The 26,277-nt window shown below is 32.9% G+C and overlaps 1 protein-coding gene across 1 annotated transcript in view; it reads right to left on the bottom strand.

Annotated features, from left to right (window-relative positions):
- The window catches only part of LOC139511133 (uncharacterized), a 231,704-nt gene that overhangs the window by 83,841 nt on the left and 121,586 nt on the right, over positions 1-26,277 (bottom strand). The window contains exons 99-118 of the mRNA XM_071297705.1: positions 25,125-25,288; positions 23,946-24,116; positions 23,276-23,531; positions 22,834-23,003; positions 21,969-22,136; positions 17,191-17,394; positions 15,849-15,891; positions 15,196-15,359; positions 13,254-13,427; positions 12,463-12,669; positions 10,881-10,923; positions 10,011-10,171; positions 6,721-6,783; positions 6,248-6,454; positions 5,846-6,056; positions 5,526-5,628; positions 4,273-4,426; positions 3,523-3,749; positions 2,729-2,885; positions 1,732-1,960 (exon numbers count right to left, since the gene is read on the bottom strand). Of these exons, the coding sequence (XP_071153806.1) occupies positions 1,732-1,960; positions 2,729-2,885; positions 3,523-3,749; positions 4,273-4,426; positions 5,526-5,628; positions 5,846-6,056; positions 6,248-6,454; positions 6,721-6,783; positions 10,011-10,171; positions 10,881-10,923; positions 12,463-12,669; positions 13,254-13,427; positions 15,196-15,359; positions 15,849-15,891; positions 17,191-17,394; positions 21,969-22,136; positions 22,834-23,003; positions 23,276-23,531; positions 23,946-24,116; positions 25,125-25,288 (3,276 nt within the window). The remainder of the gene's footprint in view (positions 1-1,731; positions 1,961-2,728; positions 2,886-3,522; positions 3,750-4,272; positions 4,427-5,525; positions 5,629-5,845; positions 6,057-6,247; positions 6,455-6,720; positions 6,784-10,010; positions 10,172-10,880; positions 10,924-12,462; positions 12,670-13,253; positions 13,428-15,195; positions 15,360-15,848; positions 15,892-17,190; positions 17,395-21,968; positions 22,137-22,833; positions 23,004-23,275; positions 23,532-23,945; positions 24,117-25,124; positions 25,289-26,277) is intronic.

The raw sequence follows: 26,277 nt of genomic DNA, 5'->3' as shown, positions 1-26,277 counted from the left end.
AAGCAAGAAAAATCGCCGATTTAAAACTTTAATTATCCTTTGACTTTAATCTGAGACTACTATAACTTATAGTAGTCTCAGCTTTAATATAAGTAATTGATTAGGGCGACTACTTTAAAGTCATTTGAATGACACGTGTGTTTCAAGCATAGTTTTACGTCTCAACATTTTCATTTACGATGGTCAAGAAAGGAAAACTGTCGTTATGAAGAAATCTATCCAAAAGGTTGGGAACAACACCTTGAATGAGAGTAGCCCTTCAATGTTATGACTAAACATGAAATGAGGGATCAATTGCATGTGATAAAAGCTTTTGTTTTGTTGAAAATACCACTTCTTAGTACAAAAGGGCACATCAGTATTTTTCTTTTAAAGAAACTTTCCCTACGAACTATACTGGTATTATATAATCAAAACATGTCCATTAATTTTGTTATAAGTAAATGATAAGGATTTATTCATTAAATGTAGACTCTAAAATAAGTTTGAGAGAATAATCATAGACACAATGGGGCAAAATCACACCTTATTTAAGGGGAAAAAGGGGGGGAGGTAAATTTTAAACGAAAAATATAGTTATGTCACTTGGCGAAAAAAATAATAAAGTGGCGAAAAATATAATGTTTTGGCGAAAGAGGTGGCGAAACAAATAATTGACCTAGGGGAAACCCTGCCTAAAGTTGTTAACTTCTGTGTCATTTTGGTCTCATGTGGAGAGTTGTCTCATTGGCAATCATACCACATCTTCTTTTTTATATTAAGTCAGAATGCAGAAACAAAAATTGGCCCGACAGAAGGACGGACAGACTTGGGGAAGGACAGACAAGGGTAATACTTAAGGAGGCTCGCGGGTATAAGATTTTCAGAAAAAAAATAAACTTTTATTTTTCATTACAAATTTTATTAATTGCCTTTAGTAGTTGTTACTTTATCATGTGGTACAAAAATTATTCCAAAAAAATCAATTTGTGTTGGCCCCAGGTGACATTGAAAATGTTTATATCATGAAAAAAGCTCCAAATTATCTCCCTTTGGTGCAAAAATGCTATTTTTTGTCATTAAAATTGAAATATCTTTTTTTACTCATCGGTGACCTATATTTTTTATTATTGTTTTCAAATAAGCTATAAATTAACTAAATAATTGTAAAATTTAAGCGATTTCTGTAATTAAATTCGTTTTTTATTTCGATATTACCTCTTTTTCTCCTATTAGTTCAACAGAAAAAAAGTACCTTTACAAAAATGTATGCTTCTTTCGAAGTCAGATTGTGAGCGTAAATGATCGGTGACCCCCCTTTTTTATTTTGTTTTTCTATTAGGTATAAGATAAAGTTCATTTATAGAAAAAAATGGTGAAATCTTATATTAAATAAAAAATTTGATTTAGACCCGCGAGCCCCCTTAATACTCTTATTCCCTACAGAAGGGGCATAATCATAAGATAAAGAAGATGTGGTATGATTGCAAATAGGACAACTCTCCACAAGAGACCAATAGCCATGGCTGTAAGCAACTAAAGGTTACTGTATGGCTTTCTGCAATAAGGTAAAAATAAAGCTGTAAACTGGACAGATGTATTTTGTTTGCTGTCTTACAGATTAATGCAGTTCTAATGAGTCAAGCTTGTTGCTTTCTGTATGCTGCATTGGCAATCATACAAGAAGTCATTATATTTATATCTTTAGAGTAAGTGCAATACAGTTAACTTTTATAATTCAGATATACTAACCCAACATCTAATGGAAATTTGCTGAATCCTATTTCGGCAGTTGTAGGGAATCTTAGTTCCATCACATAGCCATCTAGTATGAGCACTCCACATAAAGGTCCAAAACAGAGACTAATTGACCCCCAAGCATGAGCACCACCATAAGGTGTTATACCAGCAAATGCTTTCATTGCCATAATCTTTGCACCAACTTCAAATTTCATCCCATAGTATGCACCACATCCAAATTCTGTAAATTAATTACCAGATAACTTATTGAAATACATTGTAAACATCAAAATAAAGGGAATGTAGTAAAGAGATATTTCCAGTTTGTTTTAAATGCTATGTTGACTTTGTAGTCTCCAGTATGTCAAATCAGCATGGAATTCACAGATTTAAGGAAATAGCTTATAATCTTTCATAAAATATATGATTTTTAAGTTTACAGCATATGAACATTGACCCAAAAAACCTCTGACTAATATTTATCTAATTTCAAGGTGATCAATTTTAAAGAAGTGATTCAAACTGCAACTTGAAATAAAAATTTTGACAATGTGCAGTGGAAAATGACAAAGTCTTTTATATAAGCACAGTAACAATGATCAGGTTAAGTTTCTGTAATGTAGCCTCATACCAAATCATGTATTAGATAAAACCATAGGCGGATCCAGGGGGGAAAATTTGGTTGATTATATAGGGAATCCCCCACTTAGGTCAGTCAGCAGGTCCCCCCCTCTTATGAAAAGTTCTGGATCCGCCACTGAAAAAACAAGGTCTATATTTTGGTATGGGTATGTGGCATAGCTACAAAATTTGTAAACAAAATTGATGGATGGGTAAATAGTAAATTAATTATTAAAAAAAACATACTTTCAATTCTTTATTTTAACTGTTCAGGATTTCCAATTGTGAAATTTGTCAACTTTTCCTTAGTTAAATATTTAGGACTAAGTATAAAATTTATACACTTTTACTTAGTTACATTTTAAGGCTAAATATATATCCAACTTACTAAGCCAAAGGATCAGTGGTCCAAGAGGAATTGGCTTAACATATCGGAAGAAATTAACATTCTCTCTTGGAAATGATACTTCTCCTTTTACTACAAAGTCTTCAGATTTAAACATATTACTTGGATCAGATAAAACCTTGCTGACAAATTCAGACAACTGAAAAATAAAAACAGTATAAGGTATAGTACACTTAACAATAGTGACATGTAACAAATTAAAAATAAGTAGTTGGATTTAATTTCCAAAAAAATCCAGATTAAGAATTTAGAATATGAAAGCACACACTATTTGGGATAATACAACAACCTGACAAAAGAGCAGAAAATAGCCAAAGGCTACCTATGGGTCTTCAACATAGCGAGAAATGCACAGTTAAGTTAGGTTATGAAAGATAAACCTTAGTTGTCTAATTAATAAGCTTTCTAATTGAGATTGCTAAGTAGCTTATGACAGTATATGATCCATTTCCATGCCTGATGTATTTCATAGTTCTTTGATATCTTCTGCCTGCCGATAACTTCAATGAACAGATGTTGGTTGATGCAAATCTATCAAAATATTCCACTTAGATGATGAAAGAAGCTGTCTTAAACTTACATTAAGACTAGATTTTTTACTCCATGTTGAAAACCTCAGTTACTTTGAGATGAAGAACACAAATGAAAGCATTGTTCTTTCACTTGTTTATGTTTATTTAATATGTGTGTAGAGGTTTTGTGTCATTAATTGATACACCATGCCATTCTTGGATTATATATATGCAATGACATAAATCGACAGGTTATATGCTCACCAAAGCTATTGCCAAATCTTTTATCTGTCCAATAAGTTTAGCTACAACCAGAGGGTCCATATTTTTCAAATCTAGCATGGCTTTGATGTCTCCTATTGTCATGTTTGCCAGCTTCTGTCCCAGTAATTCTACGCCAGCATTAGAAAGTCCTTTACCAACAACAAATGCCTGGTCAGCACGTCCTACAATATCTGTTGCTGTTGACAGCATACTAACAACACCTTTACCTACAAAGTTTTCAATACATGTAGTTGATGTTACAGCATTCTTCAGGGAATTCAGTATAACAGGTAAAATTTCCACAATGAAGGGTAGCAACAAAAACCTCACATCAAGGTAAAATAATCTGGTCTTTTCTGACCATTGATAACGATATGTCTAAATAAAATTTCTGACATTAAATTATGCTCTGAACTCACATGAAATAAATGTTTTCATCCTAACCTCTGTAACTAATATTTCAGTAATTCTCCCTTCTGTCCATCAATTTCAGAGAATTGGGGTAAAATCAACAACAATTTAAGTCCATCATTCCAATTTTTTAATGAAAAAAATATATGTCCACATATGGGAGAAAAGATATCCCAGTGAAATATTCAATTGATTAGGTTTCCCCATCATGATTTACAATGGCTCTTTTAAATTGTGAAGTTGAAATCAACATTACCACTTATCATAATGATTATTGTTAGACTATAGCATAGCCAATGTGGTAGGATTACCTTGATCTTTATATATAGCAATAGTTACCTCCCTTCACCTCTACCCCCTTTTCATTAGACCAAAGTACAGATAATGTAGAAGGATTATCTTGTCCTAAGGCTTTCATAGTAGACTGTATTCCAGTAGTGGTATCTTTAACATCTAGGTCCTTTACTTGGAGGTTTTTCATTATTTCTTCAGTCTACAAGGAATTAAATCAAATTAATCATTCATCCAGGTTTCATAATGCCATAACATGACTTCATCTTGTCTAGGGGCTAGCAAGAATATAATGAAAAGAACACAAAAAACAAGAATGTGTCCATAGTACACGGATGCCCAACTTGCACTATCATTTTCAATGTTCAGAGGACCGTGAAGTTGGGGTAAAAACCTAAATTTGGCATTAAAATAAGAAAGATCATATCACAGGGAACATGTGTACTCAGTTTCAAGTTGATTGGACTTCAACTTCATCAAAAACTACCTAGAGCAAAAACTATAACCAAAAACTTTGACCTGAACTTTGCATTATCATTTTCTATATTCAGTTGACCGTGAAATTGGGGTCAAAACTTTAATTTGGTAATAAAATTAAAAAGATCATATCATGGAGAGCATGTGTACAAAGTTTCAAGTTGATTGGACTTCAACCTCATCAAAAACTACCTTGACCAACAACTTTAACCTGAAGCAGGACAAACGGACGGACGGAGGAACGAATGGCATACAAACGGACGCACAGACCAGAAAACATAATGCCCCTCTACTATCATAGATGGGGCATAATAAGATCAAATTCATACAAGTTACCACAATATTTGAATGAAGCAAATTTTAAAATTTTCATTTGTTTTCAGCATAATAAAACACATTGAAATGCTCTACATAAGGTATGTTTGATAGATCCAAAAAGTGTTCAGGTGTTACAACTAATCATTGTTAGACTGAACACCAAAAATGAAGTCAATCTTTTTAGAAGTACCTAATAAAAGTGTGATAAGAATATTTGTTGTAAAACACTGACAGAGAACAAGGTGATTGCAATATACCCCCCATCAGAGTGAGGTTTAAATAGTTTTTCTTAAATACTCTATTCTTAACCAACAACATTTAAAAATTTTGACAAACTTGACATCATTTTATATATTGGACCATTTTTAAAATCAGGAAACTTTCAAATGCATGTACACAGAAAGTACAATTTTATAATCATCATAAAAATGTTAATTCACAACTAATTTCATAGTTTCACACTTTTCCTAATAAAACATCATCTATAATTTATTTTAAGAACTTACTTCCAAATTTTTAACATCTGACATGTAGTCTTTGATTTCAGTTGATGATGCTCCTCTTTCCATTAGATTTCTTAGTCCAGTCTTTAGATCAGCAATATTTACTCTAATGCAAAAGACATGATGATTATTACATGTTCTCTTTACCAAACTCTGTTAATTTGAATTGTATGATGCCTACCACTTGGATCTCAATGTAGCACTTGAATTGAACTGGCCAACTTATAATGTAAATCAAGATGGTCACATGTTTAAAAGAAATATTTTCATCTGGTACTGTTTATTTTCTTTGATACAACTACAGTGATATAAACTGATCTTACCCATCAGCACTCCTCCTCTTCCTCCTCTTACCACTAGTACATGTAGGTCTGACTAAGGTTACTTCCTCTGCCAGAGTTAAGGTCTGACAGCCAATGTCCTTTATATAACAAGTCTTCAAGGACACAGTGACCTTGTACAGAGATGATGATGATTCTATGACATCAACCATTAAATCAAATATATCATTTACTTTCTCTGATACAGAAGATCCTGAAGAAGAGAATATTTGTAGTTACAAACTGGGATTTATACACTGACTACTTAAAAAATTACTTTCAAATATTCAATGTCATTTTTATGTCCAGAAATTTGAAAGAGATTTTTCCTTTAAAGCTTATTTTTTACTTACCGGTATATAGTCATGTCTTTACTATTAAAACATGTTTTTGGTATATAAATACCTGTTAAAGAATCAAGTCCACTTTTTGTCCATGACTTTCGTTCTATGTTCCCATCTATTACATCACACTGGGATATTTTCAGCATGGTTTCTACATTCCTGGACCCTGAGATGAAGTTTGAGCCTACACAACATTCAATCCCTTGACAATCACTGCTCATATGACATCCTGACAATGAAGTGATTGGTGACGGTACACTGCTACAACCTGATGTAAGATAAAAATAATGATCATAAAATCATATTGTAATATAAAACTAGAAGTCCTGCCTGCTCACACAAAGTCATTGCAAAGTCCATGGTTTTTACTGAAAGAAAACCACAAAAATTATTCTGAGCACTTTGGCAATCATACAAAACATCTTAATTTTATATATGCAGGTTTTAGACTTCCAATCCAGCTCAAAACCTGCAAGCTTACCTAAATATAGAATTTTCCTTACACATGTTTATTTAAATAATTAAGGTACTTACCATTCAGAAAGTCTCCAGTGTAAGGGGTACAATAAGATGGTTTCCAGAAATCAAATGCAAGACCTGAAAGCAAACATTTAGTCATGTGGTAAGACTAAATATATTAATTTACATGTTGAAACTCATAAGTTCAAATGGGCAATTGGGAACAATATTTAGCTCTTCAGATATGTGAGACCCAAACTTATAAAACGTAATATATGAAAATGAGACATTATTACAGCCAATTAAATATTTTAAAATGGTTATGCACAGAATGACCAAAGTTATCTCCCTTTTATATCAAAGTTTTACAAATCTATTCAACACTTTGATGAAAACTTATACATTTCAACTGATCTCTCTGATTCAGTGTAATCACATATATACAGTAAAGTTGTTCAGTACAGTTGTTTATGATTGTTGTGAACATAAGACAGGAGGTCTACCGTATACGGCCGTGTATTGTCCGCATTTGTGTGTAGTCCGCACCCCCTCTTCATCCCCAAATATCGAGGAAAAAGTCTAGTTCGCTTGTATAGTCCGCGGCAACTTTTGACAAGATCGGGTCCGCGAACAATGACGGAAAATGCCGAAATTGCGTATTTTTTTTTTTTTTTTTTTTGCCGAGATCGGCAATATAGTAAGTATTGTTGTTGAAAAGATTGATAGTCACTTAAAACTTATGATAAGTTTTTGAATGGGATCTTTAAAGATGTGTTTTTAATCTGTGTTAAAGACTGGCAAAACAGTAATCATTGTTGTTAAAAGATCGATGATTAATATAAAGTTATGATCAGTTTGTAAAAGAGGACTTAAAAAGATATGTATTTAATCTATTTTAAAAGTTTTCAAAAGATTCTGTTTAATTGCTCAATTAAATCGTCTTTCAGACTATCATTCTTTACTAATTAATTTAAAGTCCCAAACAATGAAAGTAAGAACTGTATTCATGTAATAAATGTTAATTAATTCAATCATGTACATTTAACTATCAGCGTTATCACCTTTGATAACATTGAAAGTGGTAGCTTGCCCAAGCCAATAAACTGTTTAAAATTTAAAAAAATAAATATTTGGTATGCTATCAAACAAAAGAAAATTAAAGATCAAACATTTAAGATCGAAAGTTTGATGTTTGATGTTTAAAAATTGATTAGAACTCATTAAAATGTTATAACTCTTTAATCTTATCATTTCTTTTATTGATTTGAAGAACTGCCTTAGGTTATTGAATTACATTCATCACTTGTCAAAAGTTGACATGGTTAATTAATTGCTTTACACCCAAACCCGTAAACTCATTCATGTAAGACGATACACCTGCACAATGTGACCTTTCACCTGGAAATATAGTTTCGTATACAAAATTCCACTTCTTTCAGGTTTACACTTTCAGTATTAATGGTTACGATTTACAATTAAAAAATGTTAGGTCTTGATTTATTTACGTCGATAAGTTAACAGTTAAACACAAAAAGTCGGAATACGAAAATTTTTGATACTTTAATCACACATTTTCAAAATGGCGCATCGTGGTTTACTTGTACTGTAAACACGCGAATAACATTAAACAAAATCTATCTTGGGAAGATTTCACTAGGTTTCAACTTGACTATTATGGTTTTACCATTGAAGGGTTCATCTTTCATTGATATTCAGGATTCAGGTACACTGTTTAGATGCAATGACACAAATTTGACCAAATCCGAAACAAAGCGGACATTCGATCAAAGGCTGATTTTTATGCAAATTACAAAGTCAACACTGTTAGACTGTTTATTTTATTAAAAAAAATAACAAAGAGTAGTCAAGAATACAGTTAGATTGTTTATTTTATTTCTAAATAATACAAAGAGTTGTCAAGAATACATTATAACATTGACAACACATGATGTTTCTGTTTACTTGGCCAAACCTCGTTCAACATCGTATCCCTACATGGAAAAAAATGTCACGAAATCCTATAGTACTGCATAGTCCGCACCCCTTCCATCAATTTCATTCCCAAGGTAAAAAACCGCGGACTATACACCCCTTTCTACGGTATACAAATAAGTGAAGGATTAGACAATTTTTGAGAATGCCAGTGAATTTTTCACTGAATCAAATAGCCATAGCCTTCTCATTCACATACTGAAGCATTATGGGATAACCGATAAAACAAATTAGTGGATAGACAACTTCCTCAATGATAGAATACAGTCAGTAGTTGTGGAGGGTGAAACATCGACCTACATACCTGTAGAGTCTGGCGTACCACAAGGATCAGTCCTGGGAACTAGCCTATTTTTGTTTTATATAAACAACATGCCCCAGGGGATTCAATCAACCGTATGACTGTTTGCTTATCTCACAATCTCATCCAGATGCCACAAACGTACAAAAGGACCTTGACCGACTGGCTGTATGGGAAACAACATGGTTTATGAAGTTCCATCCAGACAAATGTAATGTACTCATCATCTCCAGGAAGTGAACTCCATCAAAGTACAATTACACACTTCATGGCCATAACCTTGAACATGTAACAACTGCTAAATACCTGGGATGCACTATTTCATCAGATCTTAAATGGGAAAAACCTATAAGCTCCATCTGCTCCAAAGCCAACAACACCATTAGCTTCTTAAAAAGGAATGTTAACATCTCAAACAAGTCAATTAAAGAAAAAGAATATATGTCCCTTGTCAGGCCTACTTTAGAATATGCTAGTGCAGTATGGGACCCATACCAACAAAATGACATCCACAGATTGGACATGGTGCAAAGAATGGCAGCAAGGTATGTTACTAACAGGTATAACAACACCTCATCTGTTAGTAGCATGCTTGAACATCTTAAATGGTCTACCCTACAAGAACGAAGGAAACATAGCCGCTTAATAATGATGTATAAGCTACAGAACAACTTTGTCAAAGTCGATACATCCAGTAAGCTAATATCGAATGAACGCCCTTCCAGAAATAACAACGAACAGGCATTAAGAATACCATCATGTAAAACAAGGAGTCGTTCTATCCAAGAACAATTAGAGAGTGGAACACCTTGTCCAACTCTACTGTCTGTGCCCTGAGTCTTTAATCTTTCAAGGCTCAGCTTCGTCATTAGATTTAAATGACATGTTTTTAAATTGCACCTGTATATAATTAAATTGCACCCATTCTTTTTGTTTATTAAATTTCAAAATTATTGTATGGGCTCACTCCTAAATGTGGCAGAATAGTCAACCAGTTGACTGTGGCCGCTTACCGGAAGAAGAAGAAGAATAAGAACACCATATGAAAGTAGACATCATTTTAAGTACTTACCACCCAGAGGTTGAGTCTGATTGCAGACCTCATACTTCAGCTGAACATTATTTAATATAGAGTATTCTGTAAGACATGTATTGTTGTTTGTCTCAAAACATAGTTTTATCTCAGCATCAACAGAGAATTTACTCTCAGATGGGATGTTGTAGATAGTAAAACTGAAATAAAAGCACAGAACATTTATTAAAATCTCCTCCCAAAATGCTGATCATCATGAATATTGAAATTGTTGATTATATTTTTTTACTCAAACATTTTCAGCTTCATACACAATGAGGCAATTACCTACTGATTTATTCTCAAAGGGTCTTCTGGTAAGACTTTTGGGAACCACTATGTCAACTATAATGTCAGTAGCTATCATCATATGTATTACTTTGTATACATTATTATACAGCAAGGTTTAATTTTGTTTGTCATAAAGAAGGCTTGAAAAAATATCAAAGATAAAACAAGAACTATAAGTGAAACAATGGCATGGCAAATTTGACTATCTTTTTAAAATGTTAGATCATGATTATAATTCTGTATGCTCATTCAATGGTAGTAATTCATAATAATTCATTTCAGATCAACTCATGACTACCTGTACTCCTTTTAAATATACCTGAAAAGGGAAAAAAACTCCCTAATCTTCACTGCACAAAGTTACTTTGTAAAAAAAGAAAAAGTGTGAGATGCATAAAACTTCCCAGAAACTGACAGTGTAAAGAACAAGAATAAAAGCAATGATTTTTGATATATGATTGATTTCCAATATTTCGTGGAATACTTGTGACAAGTACATCAGCTTAAATTTCTCTTGGTTCAAAGGCATTATTGTCATATGATAGTTTTAAAGTTCCAATGTATTTTTTTACAATTTACCTTAATGAGAACACACCATGAAGTCTTACATTCTGTATTTTTCCTGTAAAGAAAATAATTACTTCAATTTGAATGTAATCAAATACCAACATATAAATTAAGTCATTTGGTTAAGAGGTTTATAGTAAATGTGTAGGATTAAATAGTGTCCCCCATGAAATGATGTCCCATGGACAAAATTTCACAGATATAACCTATGAAATTTGGTCCAGGACATAATTTTATTATAAAATATTGTCCCCTTCTATGTAAAAGTGTCCCTTGACAAGAGATTCTATTGTGACCTTCGTTGGACATTTTTTCATAATGAAATCATGTCCATATTGCATAAAAGTCTTGCCTGACCTATAGTTGTTTTAAATGTTTGTGTCATTTTGGTCTTTTATGGATAGTTGTTTCATTGGCAATCATACCACATCTTTTTTATATTGTCTAATACCAAAAAAAATATTTAACAAAAAATAATAAGACTAAATTGACTTTTGTTTTTAAATAAACAACAGGAATCTATGAACTGTTTTAACATCTTTGAATAACAAGTTTTAATGTTTTCTCTTGTGTTTTTTTTGTCAACATGTATATAATACATTTCATTGCTTTTAATTTGAAACTGTTTTACCTTCCTTCTAAATGATCTTCTATCATTATTTTCAAACTCTGGAGGGTATTGATCATCACACAGAAAGTCATATAGCTGTTTATATTCACCACTTTCCATTTTTGTTTACATCTGTGTTGTCTTTATTCAAATTTCAATTATGATTTAACTAATTGATTAAAACATTTCAATGATTGCTAAATTATTTCCCTTCTTTAGGGACAGAAAAAAATAGCTACACTATGAAATATTGTCTTTTGTGACATATTTTTATAAAACATCCATGAAATTATGTGCAAGTACTAGGGACAATTTTTCACTTAGGGGACACGATTTTATAGTTAAAAAATGTGATATTCTGTCCCATGAACAAAATTTCACAGATGAACTGTGAAATAATGTTCTAGAGGACACAATTTCATGGGACACTTTTTTGGCTTACATATGCACTCCTACATGTATATATAGCTTAGAGTATCTTGTTTGCTAGCACCATTTAAATTTCTGAGTCAACGTGTTATTCTAGAGTTAAGCAGATCTAGAGAACATTCATATCTCATTAACATTTTATTGTCTTAGCTATACATGAAATATCACCCATAACACATTTTATTGTCTTAGCTATACATGAAATATCACCCATAACACATTTTATTGTCTTAGCTATACATGAAATATCACCCATAACACATTTTATTGTCTTAGCTATACATGAAATATCACCCATAACACATTTTATTGTCTTAGCTATACATGAAATATCACCCATAACACATTTTATTGTCTTAGCTATACATGAAATATCACCCATAACACATTTTGAACAATTAAGAAGAGATTAAAATTTGAATCTAACATTTAAATACTGCATTCTTAAATCTATCATGATTCAGGTGAGATTTAATTCTGATCGGTTTCTAATGATACTTTTTAAATTCTTTGCGGATGGTGGTTAAAATTCCTTCAATACTATATATATTTTACCCCACTGATAGTTAAGCATTTGGAATTCGTAATGCCAATCTTCTATAGACACCTTGAGCATGTAAGAGCAGGTATCCATTTGTATGGTTGATTTTAACGATCGACGGAGAATGTTGTTATATACACAGCAGGAGAACTGTGAACAGGATGACATGTGACATGCAATATCTCCTGATAACGTTGATAAGGTCATCACACTAGGACATTCTGAAAACAAATATTGAAACATCACTAGCAATGTATTTACTCTATACTTTATGTGAGCTGTAGCCATAAAGCAAAATCAGTACTTTAAGTATTACTTAGGATCTATCCCTCTTTTTTCCCTCTAGATTTTGTAAGAGTTAATTCCCTTTAGAAAACAACAATTGTTTTCTCAAATGAATAGCTGAAGTTAAAATTTCATAACACAAATCAAAATTTCAAAAAATAGCCATAAATAATAATTCAATAGTTACAATTTGTAACTTGCAACAAATTATAATTGGTATATTCTGATAAACGCACAAACAATAGTTCATCACTTGAAGCATTGGCATTGTTTTTTCAATCACCAGCAGGCCGGTAGCCAGGAATTTCCATGGGGGGGTTTGTTGGACTCACAAACTCGACTTTAACAGTCACAATTCGAATAGAACATTGACTTTAACAGTGCTTATTTGTTTTCAAGGGGGGTTCGTCCGCACCCCCCAAACCCCCCCTGGCTACAGGTATGACCAGTTTATTACAATAAAGAGTTAGTGGATTTCTTATACCTTATATGTGAACAATTGCCAATTAATATAATTTACCATTAATCCAACCATTTACTGCATCTTTGTAAGGTGACACTATAAGACTACAGCTATCAGAATATCCCATATAGTCTGACAAACCAAGCTCTGTAATCAATCTATCTGATGTTATATCTGTTACAGAGTTTACAGTCAAACCTCTATCACTCAACCAGTTAGTCAGTGAGAAATCTGAAAAATACAATGCCATTTGATATAACAGAGTTTACAGTCAAACCTCTATCACTCAACCAGTTAGTCAGTGAGAAATCTGAAAAATACAATGCCATTTGATATAACAGAGTTTACAGTCAAACCTCTATCACTCAACCAGTTAGTCAGTGAGAAATCTGAAAAATACAATGCCATTTGATATAACAGAGTTTACAGTCAAACCTCAATCACTCAACCAGTTAGTCAGTGAGAAATCTGAAAAATACAATGCCATTTGATATAACAGAGTTTGCAGTCAATCCTCTATCACTCAACCAGTTAGTCAGTGAGAAATCTGAAAAATACAATGCCATTTGATATAACAGAGTTTACAGTCAAACCTCTATCACACAACCAGTTAGTCAGTGAGAAATCTGAAAAATACAATGCCATTTGATATAACAGAGTTTACAGTCAAACCCCTATCACTTAACCAGTTAGTCAGTGAGAAATCTGAAAAATACAATGCCATTTGATATAACAGAGTTTACAGTCAAACCTCTATCACTCAACCAGTTAGTCAGTGAGAAATCTGAAAAATACAATGCCATTTGATATAACAGAGTTTACAGTCAAACCTCTATTACTCAATCATTTAGGTCAGAGGGAAATCAGAAAATACAATGCCATCAGTTATAATTGAGTTTACAGTCAAATCTCTATCACTCAACCAGTAAGTCAAAGTGAAATCTGAAAATACAATGCCATCACTCAACACACGCTGGGAAAGGGGGATTTTTTTTTTTTTTTATCTCTGCCTATATGAAGGTTTATAAATATGTGCCACTGGAATGGGTTCCTTTTTTGACATATCAAATATATCAATGGGTTATAATTTCACCAAGGTAATATGTTAAGGGGTCAATAATTTTCATCTTTGATTAGATTTTTGTATAAATCATTTGTAAATGCTGTTTTATCATTTTTTTTAAACCAAGTCAAGATGTAAAAAGATAAATATGTATTAACTAAGAAATATATGAATGGGTTGTGATTTTGCCTTGAAATATGTTTATGGGTCAGGATTTCACAAGACTACAATATATGAATTGGGGTGTTTTTGAAATCCCAGCTGCACATCTGCATACCTGCCAACTGTCACTATTTGCGAGTATTTTCCCCATGGAGACTTCCATATGGAAATTTTGAAAGAGCAATTTTGTCCACAATTTCAGACCAAACATTAAATTTATAATGACTATGGGCTTGTAAAAGTATGAAGAAACCAAAAAACAACATTTAAATGTATTTGAAGGCCCCCTTGAAAGATTTGTAGGACTATAAGAGCCTTAAAACCCCCATTGGAATTTTGAAAAGTTGGCAGTTATGCATCTGTACCCAAAAAAAACATATTGAGACTACCCATGACTCAACCATTTAGTCAGTAAAAAATCTGAAAATACAATGCCATCTGTCATTACTGAAACAATCTCGGAAAACCTCTATAACAAAACCAGTTAGTGATTGCTAAATCTAAAAGTACAGTGCAGCGATATCACTACTATATCAAATGGATTTTCAACTGTGGAATAGGCAATTGTTTTGACTTTAATTTGCATGTGGGATTTACTTTGAATTAAATAATTGTGGGATTCAAACCTTAGCTTTTTGATTATTTAATTATACAATAACTTATAAAGTATCACTAACATTATAATGATGCATGAGTCCAGGACTATGAGATAAAACTTAACATGACTAGTTCTTATACTAGTTACACCATACTAAAGACAAAAAGTTTACTTACCAGGATTCAAGAAACCAGCAGATATGTCACATGATCCAAAGCTGATCATGTTACTGGTCAGTAATGAGACTTGATAATCACATGGGGTTTTATCAGTGTAACAGACAGACAGACTCAAATCTACTAGATAGTGGTGATCATCTTCTACTTTTTGTACTGAATACCTATCAATTAAAGCATAAAAATGTTACTTTCATATACAAAATATTTGAAGAAACCTTTTTGACATATTAAAACATATTATGGCAATGATCAAATTTATTAATCAGTCAAGGAAATTTTTTTTTGCAACATTTAAAAAAATAAAATTAATAAAAAATGTTTTTATGACCAAATATTTCTTTTTTTGCTTTTATGTCATGTCAAAATTGTTAACTTTATAATATAAACTGTGTTGTATTTCTATAACATTAAGTAACCTAAAATAAAAGAGTACCTGAAAGATATCTCTTTTATTACAAGTTTTTGATTCTTTCTGACTGAAATGATTTCTAAATGTTTGTGGAGTATGGTTTGTGTTTGCTTATAAACACAAAATATTGAATGAAATTAAACTGTTTGGTTGGTAACAAATGAAACATCCCCATCTGCAGAAAAACATGATTCTATAACTATATCTAACATCAATTCTAACTGTAGTACATTGTACTTACATCATATTTATTATCCCAGAAAGTGAGAAAGTTTCACTGTTGCCTGAAAAACAACACAATTCTACAGTTAGTAAATGCTAGGGACTATTTTAAACTTGCAGTGAGGTGAGTGTGTTTGCTCCGTGTTGAATGCCTCACTATGACTTTGAGATGAAGAACGACAATATAAGCACTGATCTTTTGCTTTTTGTTAGTTATTTTGCAATACAAAAATTTAAACTGACACTGGGCTAGCAAAAGAAAGAACAGACCAGAAACATAATGGCTACACATTATTGTAAGGTGCATAAAAAAGTTCTTAGTCAAAGAAAAAAAGACTCCACAAATTTAAGAGACAAAAACAAGTGAAACTGCGAGCTACTGCTCACTGATGATACCCCCGCCGCAAGTGGATAATATTAATAGTGTAAAAATATGCAAGTGTTCGGTAAACAGGAAGTTGTCGAGTGATGAATCTGAAAACGCATCACACGGTATAGCTGACTTATAAAAATCCTGAAACCAAATTTCAGAAATCCTTGTATTGTAGTTCCTGAGAAAAATGTGACGAAAATTTTTTACTTGGTTATCATGTGTAAAATCATACAAGTGTTCGGTAAACAGGAAGTTGTCGAGTGATGAATCTGAAAACGCATCACACGGTATAGCTGACTAATATAAATCCTGAAACCAAATTTCAGAAATCCTTGTATTGTAGTTCCTGAGAAAAATGTGACGAAAATTTTCAACTTGGCTATCATGTGTAAAATCATACAAGTGTTCGGTAAACAGGAAGTTGTCGAGTGATGAATCTGAAAACGCATCACACGGTATAGCTGACTTATATAAATCCTGAAACCAAATTTCAGAAATCCTTGTATTGTAGTTCCTGAGAAAAACGTGACGAAAATTTTCAACTTGGCTATCATGTGTAAAATCAGACAAGTGTTCGGTAAACAGGAAGTTGTCAAGTGATGAATCTGAAAACGCATCACACGGTATGGCTGACATATATAAATGTTGATACCAAATTACAGAAAGGGTGGATGTGTAGTTCCTGAGAAAAATGTGACGAAAGTTTCATGGGACGGACTGACTGACGGACTGACGGACTGACGGACTGATGGACGGACGGACGGACGGACTGACAGACAGAGGTAAAACAGTATACCCCCCCTTTTTTAAAGCGGGGGTATAAAAAATGTAAAATCTAAATAATTGACCATTACACATAAAATTGCTTAGATATTTATTACTTTTTTAGGAGTGACATTCTTTGAGAGTTTTGAACAGTGCTTAAAACCTACAAATAACTGATCATTTCACAAACAGAGGGTAATTTATATTTTCTAACAAATACTACCATAATTCAGATCTGTTAGTTTTGTTTTTGTTTGCAGCTTTCCTATTTGAAGATGCATTGTATTCCTACAGTCTTCTATCTGTAATGCCACTGGTATAGTCATATTTATCTTAGGCAAAGTAATACAGCAGATCACACCATCACATGTTGAAGTCACGGAACAAATCATCCAGCTTGGTAAAACTGGCAGAACCAAACTACAACCTACAAAAAATAGTATCTCAAGGATAGATAGTTCTTATTTTTTACAAACATGTTGGCAATTATCAAATTCGTTTGTTAAACATGCAATTTTTGGCAGCAAAAAGTCTTAATAATCAAAATGAACCAAGTGGTTAACAAGAATGTGTCCCCAGTACACGGATGCCCCATCCGCACTATCATTTTCTATGTTCAGTGGACCGTGAAAATGGGGTTAAATCTCTAATTTGGAATTAAAATTAGAAAGATCATATCATACAGAACATATATACTAAGTTTCAAGTTGATTGGACTTCAACTTCATCAAAAACTACCTCGACCAAAAACTTTAACCTGACATGGGACAGACGGACGAACGGACGAACGAACGAACAGACAGACGCACAGACCAGAAAACATAATGCCCATAAATGGGGCATAAAAATAACAGTAGGAACAAAGTCTGCTAATAAAATATTGACACTTTTCTTCTTTTGAAGGTGTTTTAACAAACAGTATCATAACTTGTCCTTAATAATTTACTGTTTGACTGACAGAGAACATGAAATAGCTCTACTTGAAAGTATAGCCCTGGGTTACCTTAACACAATGCATTGTCCTATTCTAAGGTGAATGTCATGAAGGTATTACCACTACCTTAAACAATTTTAACTGATGACTCCCGTAAGAAACAAGTGAATTTAACTGCGAGCTACTGCTCACTGATGATACCCCCGCCGCAAGTGGATAATATTAATAGTGTAAAAATATGCAAGTGTTCGGTAAACAGGAAGTTGTCAAGTGATGAATCTGAAAGCGCATCACACGGTATAGCTGACTTATATAAATCCTGAAACCAAATTTCAGAAATCCTTGTATTGTAGTTCCTGAGAAAAATGTGACGAAAATTTTTAACTTGGTTATCATGTGTAAAATCAGACAAGTGTTCGATAAACAGGAAGTTGTCAAGTGATGAATCTGAAAACGCATCACACGGTATAGCTGACTTATATAAATCCTGAAACCAAATTTCAGAAATCCTTGTATTGTAGTTCCTGAGAAAAATGTGACGAAAATTTTCAACTTGGCTATCATGTGTAAAATCATACAAGTGTTCGGTAAACAGGAAGTTGTCGAGTGATGAATCTGAAAACGCATCACACGGTATAGCTGACTTATATAAATGTTGATACCAAATTACAGAAAGGGTGGATGTGTAGTTCCTGAGAAAAATGTGACGAAAGTTTCATGGGACGGACTGACTGACGGACTGACGGACGGACGGACTGACGGACGGACGGACGGACTGACGGACGGACTGACAGACAGAGGTAAAACAGTATACCCCCCCTTTTTTAAAGCGGGGGTATAATTATAAGGCGTATTACGCTTGGAAATAAGGCGTAAACCAGGCGTAAGTGGTAGTAACGTGTCTAGATCCAGACGCAAGGGAGCAGGAAACGTAAATTTGTAGTACTTACAGCCTTAAAACTAGAGGCTCTAAAGAGCCTGTGTCGCTCACCTTGGTCTATGTGAATATTAAACAAAGGAAGCAGATGGATTCATGACAAAATTGTGTTTTGGTGATGTTGATGTGTTTGTAAATCTTACTTTACTAAACATTCTTGCTGCTTACAATTATCTCTATCTATAATGAACTTGGCCCAGTAGTTTTAGTGGAAAATGTTAATAAAAATTTACAAATTTTATGAAAATAGTTAAAAATTGACTATAAAGGACAATAACTCCTTAGGGGGTCAATTGACCATTTCGGTCATGTTGACTTATTTGTAAATCTTACTTTGCTGAACATTATTGCTGTTTACAGTTTATCTCTATCTATAATAATATTCAAGATAATAACCAAAAACAGCAAAATTTCCTTAAAATTACCAATTCAGGGGCAGCAACCCAACAAGGGTTGTCCAGTTTATCTGAAAATTTCAGGGCAGATAGATCTTGACCTGATAAACAATTTTATCCCATGCCAGATTTGCTCTAAATGCTTTGGTTTTTGAGTTATAAGCCAAAAACTGCCTTTTACCCCTATGTTCTATTTTTAGCCATGGCGGCCAGCTTGGTTGGTTGGCCGGGTCACCAGACACATTTTTTTAAACTAGATACCCCACTGATGATTGTGGCCAAGTTTGGATTAATTTGGCCCAGTAGTTTCAGAGGAGAAGATTTTTGTAAAAGATAACTAAGATTTACGAAAAATGGTTTGGGCCAGGTGAGCTAAAAAAGCAGTAAAGCTGGCGTAAATTGAAATAAGCAAGGCGTAAATTTTCTTACGGGCGTAAAACTGTTGGTATGGCGTAAATAGAAATACCCATAATGCTTTGTTTAAAGGATCATGGGATTTTTTTTTCAAAATTTGGCTCTTTGGTTATAGCTTGCAAGAGTTGGACTTATGGCAGCTTCATATATTCAGGGATAATTCGCTTGTTTTGTGCTTTTTGGAAGAATTTGAAATTGGAAATACTGAATCAAATTGATTAATGAAAATTGTGAAATAAAAGGAAAGTAGTATACATGGTAAATAATAATCATGTGAGTATAACTAAGTTAATAAGTTTTTATGTTCTATCAGAAATTTTGAAATTCCAAAACCTTTATCATTGGATAATAACATTAAAATCTTTTACTTTGAGTTAAATTGCAGTATAATAATTATCATTTTATTTTAGTTCAAAAGACAATAATTTTCAAAAACAACTTAGTTAAAATGGTACTTTTATTTCAAGAAAAATTAATTGTCATAATTCTTATTTAAACTTAAACTTATTTGAGCCAGTGTCTGTCTAAAATGTATTTATCTATGTATTAGCTTCTTCAATGGCTAATATTTCAATTTTTTGTCAAACAATGAGAAATAAAAGCAATAGTATAGAAGTTTGTATCAAATACACAACAAGAATGTGTCCAAAGTACACGGATGCCCCACTCGCACTATGCTTTACCATGTTCCATGGACCGTGAAATTGGGTAATAATCTAATTTGGCATTAAAATCAGAAAGATTATACTATAGGGAACATATGTACTAAGTTTTAAGTTGATTGGACTTCAATTTTATCAAAAACTACCTTGACCAAAAACTTTAACCTGAAACTCCCACTTTCATTTTCTATGTTTAGTGGACCGTGAAATTGGGGTCAAAAGTCTAATTTGGCTTTAAAATTAGAAAGATCATATCATAAGCAACATGTTTACTAAGTTTCAAGTTGATTGGACTTCAGCTTCATCAAAAACTACCTTGACCAAAAACTTTAACCTGAAACTCCCACTTTCATTTTCTATGTTCAGTGGACGGTGAAATTCAGGTCAAAAGTCTAATTTGGCTTAAAATTAAAAAGATCATATAATAAGCAACAAGTGTACTATAAGTTTCAAGTTGATTGGACTTCAGCTTCATCAAAATCTACCTTGACCAAAAACTTTAACCTGAAACTCCCACTTTCATTTTCTATGTTCAGTGGACCGTGAAATTGGGGTCAAAAGTCTAATTTGGCTTTAAAATTAGAAAGATCATATCATAAGCAACAAGTGTACTAAGTTTCAAGTTGATTGGACTTCAGCTTCATCAAAAACTACCTTGACCATAAACTTTAACCTGAAACTCCCACTTTCATTTTCTATGTTCAGTGGACCGTGAAATTGGGGTCAAAAGTCTAATTTGGCTTCAAAATTAAAAAGATTATATCATAAGCAACATGTTTACTAAGTTTCAAGTTGATTGGACTTCAGCTTCACCAAAAACTACCTTGACCAAAAACTTTAACCTGAAACTCCCACTTTAATTTTCTATGTTCAGTGGACCGTGAAATAGGGGTCAAAAGTCTAATTTGGCTTTACAATTATAAAGATCATATCATAAGCAACAAGTCTACTAAGTTTCAAGTTGATTGGACTTCAGCTTCATCAAAATCTACCTTGACCAAAAACTTTAACCTGAAACTCCCACTTTCATTTTCTATGTTCAGTGGACCGTGAAATTGGGGTCAAAAGTCTAATTTGGCTTTTAAATTAGAAAGATCATATCATAAGCAACAAGTGTACTAAGATTCAAGTTGATTGGACTTCAGCTTCATCAAAAACTACCTTGACCAAAAACTTTAACCTGGACGGACGGACGAACGGAAGCACAGACGGACGAACGGAAGCACAGACGGACGAACGGAGCCACAGACCAGAAAACATAATGCCCCTCTACTATCTTAGGTGGGGCATAAAAATACACAGCTAGGTAATACACTGATCTAATATAAGTGTAGTATTATGTAAGGATATTACGCCTGGTTTATTTATTGACCAGGCGTACTCATTTGCATATTACGCCTATTTTTTTGTGAACCAGGCGTACTCATTTAAATATTACGCCTAATTTTACGCCTGGTTTACGCCTCAGTTACGCTTGCTTTACGCCTGGTTTACGCCTGGTTGATGCCTGGACATTCATTTTGTAAACATTGCAATACCGGCAGGATAAAGTATGATTTCTACACCTGGTTTCCGTGTCATATATTGGCGTCACAGTTCGTACAGGAGTACAACAAGAAAAAACTTGAATCAATCAGCCAAATCATAAAATAGTTTTACCTGCTATGTAGTCAATATCAAAATCTGAGAAAATTTTTGTACAAGTTTGGTCTGTGACAAATTTTCTAATTCCCCACTCCTGCAATAAATATTCAACAGACCACTGTGGTAGTAGGTTCATGTTCACTGGTAAACTGTTGCTAGAAAGCCATGATTCTAAGGCAAATCCTGTAAGGTGAAAATAAATATCAATCCAGATGCACAGGATCCATACATGTTCAGTGGTTGTCGTTTGTTTATGTGGTTCATAAGTGTTTCTCGTTTCTCATTTTTTATATAGATTAAAACGTTGGTTTTCCCATTTGAAGGGTTTTACACTAGTAATTTTTTGGGCCCTTTATACCTTGCTGTTCGGTGTGGGCCTATGCTCTGTGTTGAAGACTGTACCTTGACCTATAATGGTTTATTTTTATAAATTGTGGCTTGGATGCAGAGTTTTCTCATTGGCACTCATACCACATCTTCCTATATCTATATGATATGCACAATATCAAATATACAATATTAACATCAGTTTGAATATTTACAATTTAACACTGAATATTTTTTTTTATCTAATTAGGGATCAGGAATAGAGTAACTTAGCTGTATTTGGCAAACTTAAAGGAATTTTTGGTCCTCAATGCTCTTCAACTTGGTACTTAATTATTTGACCTTTTAAACATTTTTTATCTAACGTTCCTGATATGTCTTTTGTAGAAGAAAAACTCCTCTGACGCCAATATAAAATATCAATCCTGGTATCTAAGATGAGTTTATTCAGAATATTTTTTATAAAGAAAAAACCATAACCACCCCCTCTTAAAGTTGGTTATTCATGTTATTAATTACTAAAAGTTAAGCTATCCTTGCGTGCATTAATTACCTGGAACTGGGAAATCCATTGTCCATCCACAGGCAGATTTTGGAAGTTTATGACCTTTGAAAATCTGTACTGAATGATAACATGGTACAGAAACATCAGCATCTACACAAACACTCAATGTCATATCTATCATGATGTTACCCTCTGTCTCTAGATCATACAACGTCAATCTGAAAAAATTACAATGTAAACACTTAATCTATCATGATGTTAAGCTTTGTCTCTAGATCATACAATGTCAATATAAAATAAACAAAAATTACTGTTGACACAGAAATATGTTTTTTTTTTTTTTTAGTTTTATGCAAAAAATACCCTCATTTTTGTTTTGGCATAAAGAGAAACTAAAGTATCTGTCCAATTATCTCACAGGACTCTACTGGTACCCCTGACTTTTGTTTTGGCAAAAAGAGTAATTATAATATTGAACTAATTATCTTACCCGACTCTTACTAATCCAAACAGCCACATCTCTACTGGTGTCCCCCACTGGAAGTTTAATAGGTCTTTGTTTAACTCAAGTTTTTCTATCCTGACATTTAGCTTGAACAAGCACAGATCAATACTGACTTCTGCTTCATACGACTGACCTATCTTGTCCACGTTCGTACAACATTGTACTGTGTTACAGGTGTCTGTGATATAACATGCTGTGTTTACAGGTAGAGAGGGAAGGCTGGTAGTCATTGGGTTACAACCTTCAAAATAGTATAGTAGCTTTAAAAAATTGAAGAACGAGGTGCACTTTCAGTTCTGTAGAAAATCTGCGCAATTTTATAGGAATTCTGTCTAGCTGTTTTATCAGGTAGAAATCATAACAGATTATCCCCTGGTAGAGTGCTTATAATTGGAAACTAATTTCAAGGCTTCATTATCTTTATTGCTATAATTTCTAATACATCAAAATTGGTTTAAATTTAACCATTCAGTTGAATCCTTCATTCATACATACACAAGATTAATGATTTTGAAGATGGGATCACTTTTTTGCATGAAAAATGTTTATTTTCATGTTTTCTTTCATCTGATTTTAATTGAAAAAAATAACTTTTATATTTCTACATAATAAATGCAATATGATCATTGTCAAATCATATAAAGCATATATATACCATTATTCCAGCCTGTTCCAGTGTATGGTAGGTCAGACATTAAACACTTTTTATCCATTAAGAATTCAGTTATGCCTAAAACATCGCCTAATTTCTTCCTCTGATAATCACTTAAGACAGCTCCATTACTGAGTCCAAAGGAATCTTTTATGTATTTATTAAATGAAAATTCTGGAAAGAAATATTTAGAAACAAATACACAAATGTCCTTTTTTTTCTTCATTTAAGATGTTTTTATGGTTTGTGCTATTCTGGTAAGTCAAGCTATTTCCAACTGATTTTAACAGTTTGATCTTATTCATTTTGTACAGCTACACAATTTTTCCATGTAAGGGGATATTTGAGCACTCACCAACATGTTTAGCCCTGCCTTAATCTTTATGTGTTTGTCCAAAGTTTATTTCATGTTGCTGTCTGTTTGTTACTTTTGTTTTTCCTGTAATGTTTGTTCACTTTGTTTTTTAATTGGATCACAAGACATTTTATAGTAGACTATAGGGTATGGGTTTGGTCATAGTTAGAGACAGCAAGGTGACCAATAATTCTTAAATCAATATTATTTTGACTCTGCTTGATAGTTGTCTCTATAATACAAGTAGGAGGTATAGCTAAATATAACAAGGTTTAATCCACCATTTTATGTACTTCCCCTTTTTGAATTTGTAACAAGGGTTTTGATGTTACGGATAAATAATGAGTACCACAGCATTGACAACTAGGTTCACAATGGCATTTTATCATGAAGATTTTGAGATAGTTTCAATATATGATTAGGGGTTTGGAAGAAGCAGACACAAATCTTAATGTATACTACAGTGTGAGGATATGACAAAGTTAACACCAAAAATCATTTGTATAAAAGAATTGAAAATAATTCACAAAAGTCTGTTTGGCAGTTCAGAATATTTAGCAAATACAAAAGTTAGATAAAGAGTAATTATTTCATCAATTTGTATTACCCACTAAAGACATACCATGGTTACTACTTACTATAAGAATATAAAAACAACGACTTTAAAAGTCAGGAATAGGACATAGTTACATATTCATTTGATGTGTTTGAGCTTTTGATTTTGTCATTTGATTAGTGACTTTCCGTTTTATATCTTCCTTAGAGTTCAGTATTTTTTGTGATTTTACTTTTAAAATGTGTGATAAGTAAATGAATTAATGTCTTACCTTGATCAATGAAGTTGTTTTCCCATTCACATACAGATTTAGGTAGTATGGCATTCTCTAGAACAGGAACAGTTATCATACAGGGTCCACTGGACTCCAAACAAATACTCAACTCAAGGTTAACTAAGAACTGTCTTTTATACTTCAGATCTTCTATGTCATAACTGAAGAAACAAGTCATAAACTTCAACAATCAAATGTATTGTCCAATAGATTAATTGTATTTTACTATAGAAAATGAACATCTATTCAAATTATTTTTCAACATTAAATCAGGGAATTTTAGATGGCTGTGTAAATGAGGATTATAGAAAATCCCTAGTCAGATTGACCTGATGGAGTTATGTGTACTCATTGTTACATCTTCTGACATCAGACTCGGACTTCTCTTGAACTGAATTTTAATGTGCGTATTGTTATGCGTTTACTTTTCTACATTGGTTAGAGGTATAGGGGGAGGGTTGAGATCTCACAAACATGTTTAACCCCGCCGCATATTTGCGCCTGTCCCAAGTCAGGAGCCTCTGGCCTTTGTTAGTCTTGTATTATTTTAATTTTAGTTTCTTGTGTACAATTTGGAAATTAGTATGGTGTTCATTATCACTGGACTAGTATATATTTGTTTAGGGGCCAGCTGAGGGACGCCTCCGGGTGCGGGAATTTCTCGCTACATTGAAGACCTGTTGGTGACCCTCTGCTGTTGTTTTTTATTTGGTCAGGCTGTTGTCTCTTTGACACATTCCCCATTTCCATTCTCAATTTTATCAATCTTGAACTTAAACTTCATACTTTATTTGACCTTTTTAACTTTTTTTATTCAAGCATCACTGATGAGTCTTTTGTAGACAAAATGTGTGTCTGGCTTAAATACAAAATTTTAATCCTGATATCTATGATGAGTTTATTGAATGTTCCAATTAGATTACTGTAACAAACTTATTTTCACTCTGGGTGTTATTTTCACCAAATCATGGTACGTAACTTCCAGTTGTATACGAAAATAGGTCGAAAAAAAATATTCCCTTGAATTTGACAGTTGTAGGTAATTAATCCTACATTTTATTGTAACAAAACATTTCTGTTTCATAAACATATGTCTTGGTATTTCAAATCACTATTATTTTTTTATTTTGGGTTTCTGTAGAATATTTTG

The sequence above is a fragment of the Mytilus edulis genome, chromosome 2 (genome assembly GCF_963676685.1).
Source record: "Mytilus edulis chromosome 2, xbMytEdul2.2, whole genome shotgun sequence".
NCBI classification, from domain to species: Eukaryota; Metazoa; Mollusca; class Bivalvia; order Mytilida; family Mytilidae; genus Mytilus; species Mytilus edulis.
The sequence above is the reverse complement of the archived record's forward strand: the minus strand, read 5'-3'. Positions and strand labels throughout refer to the sequence as shown.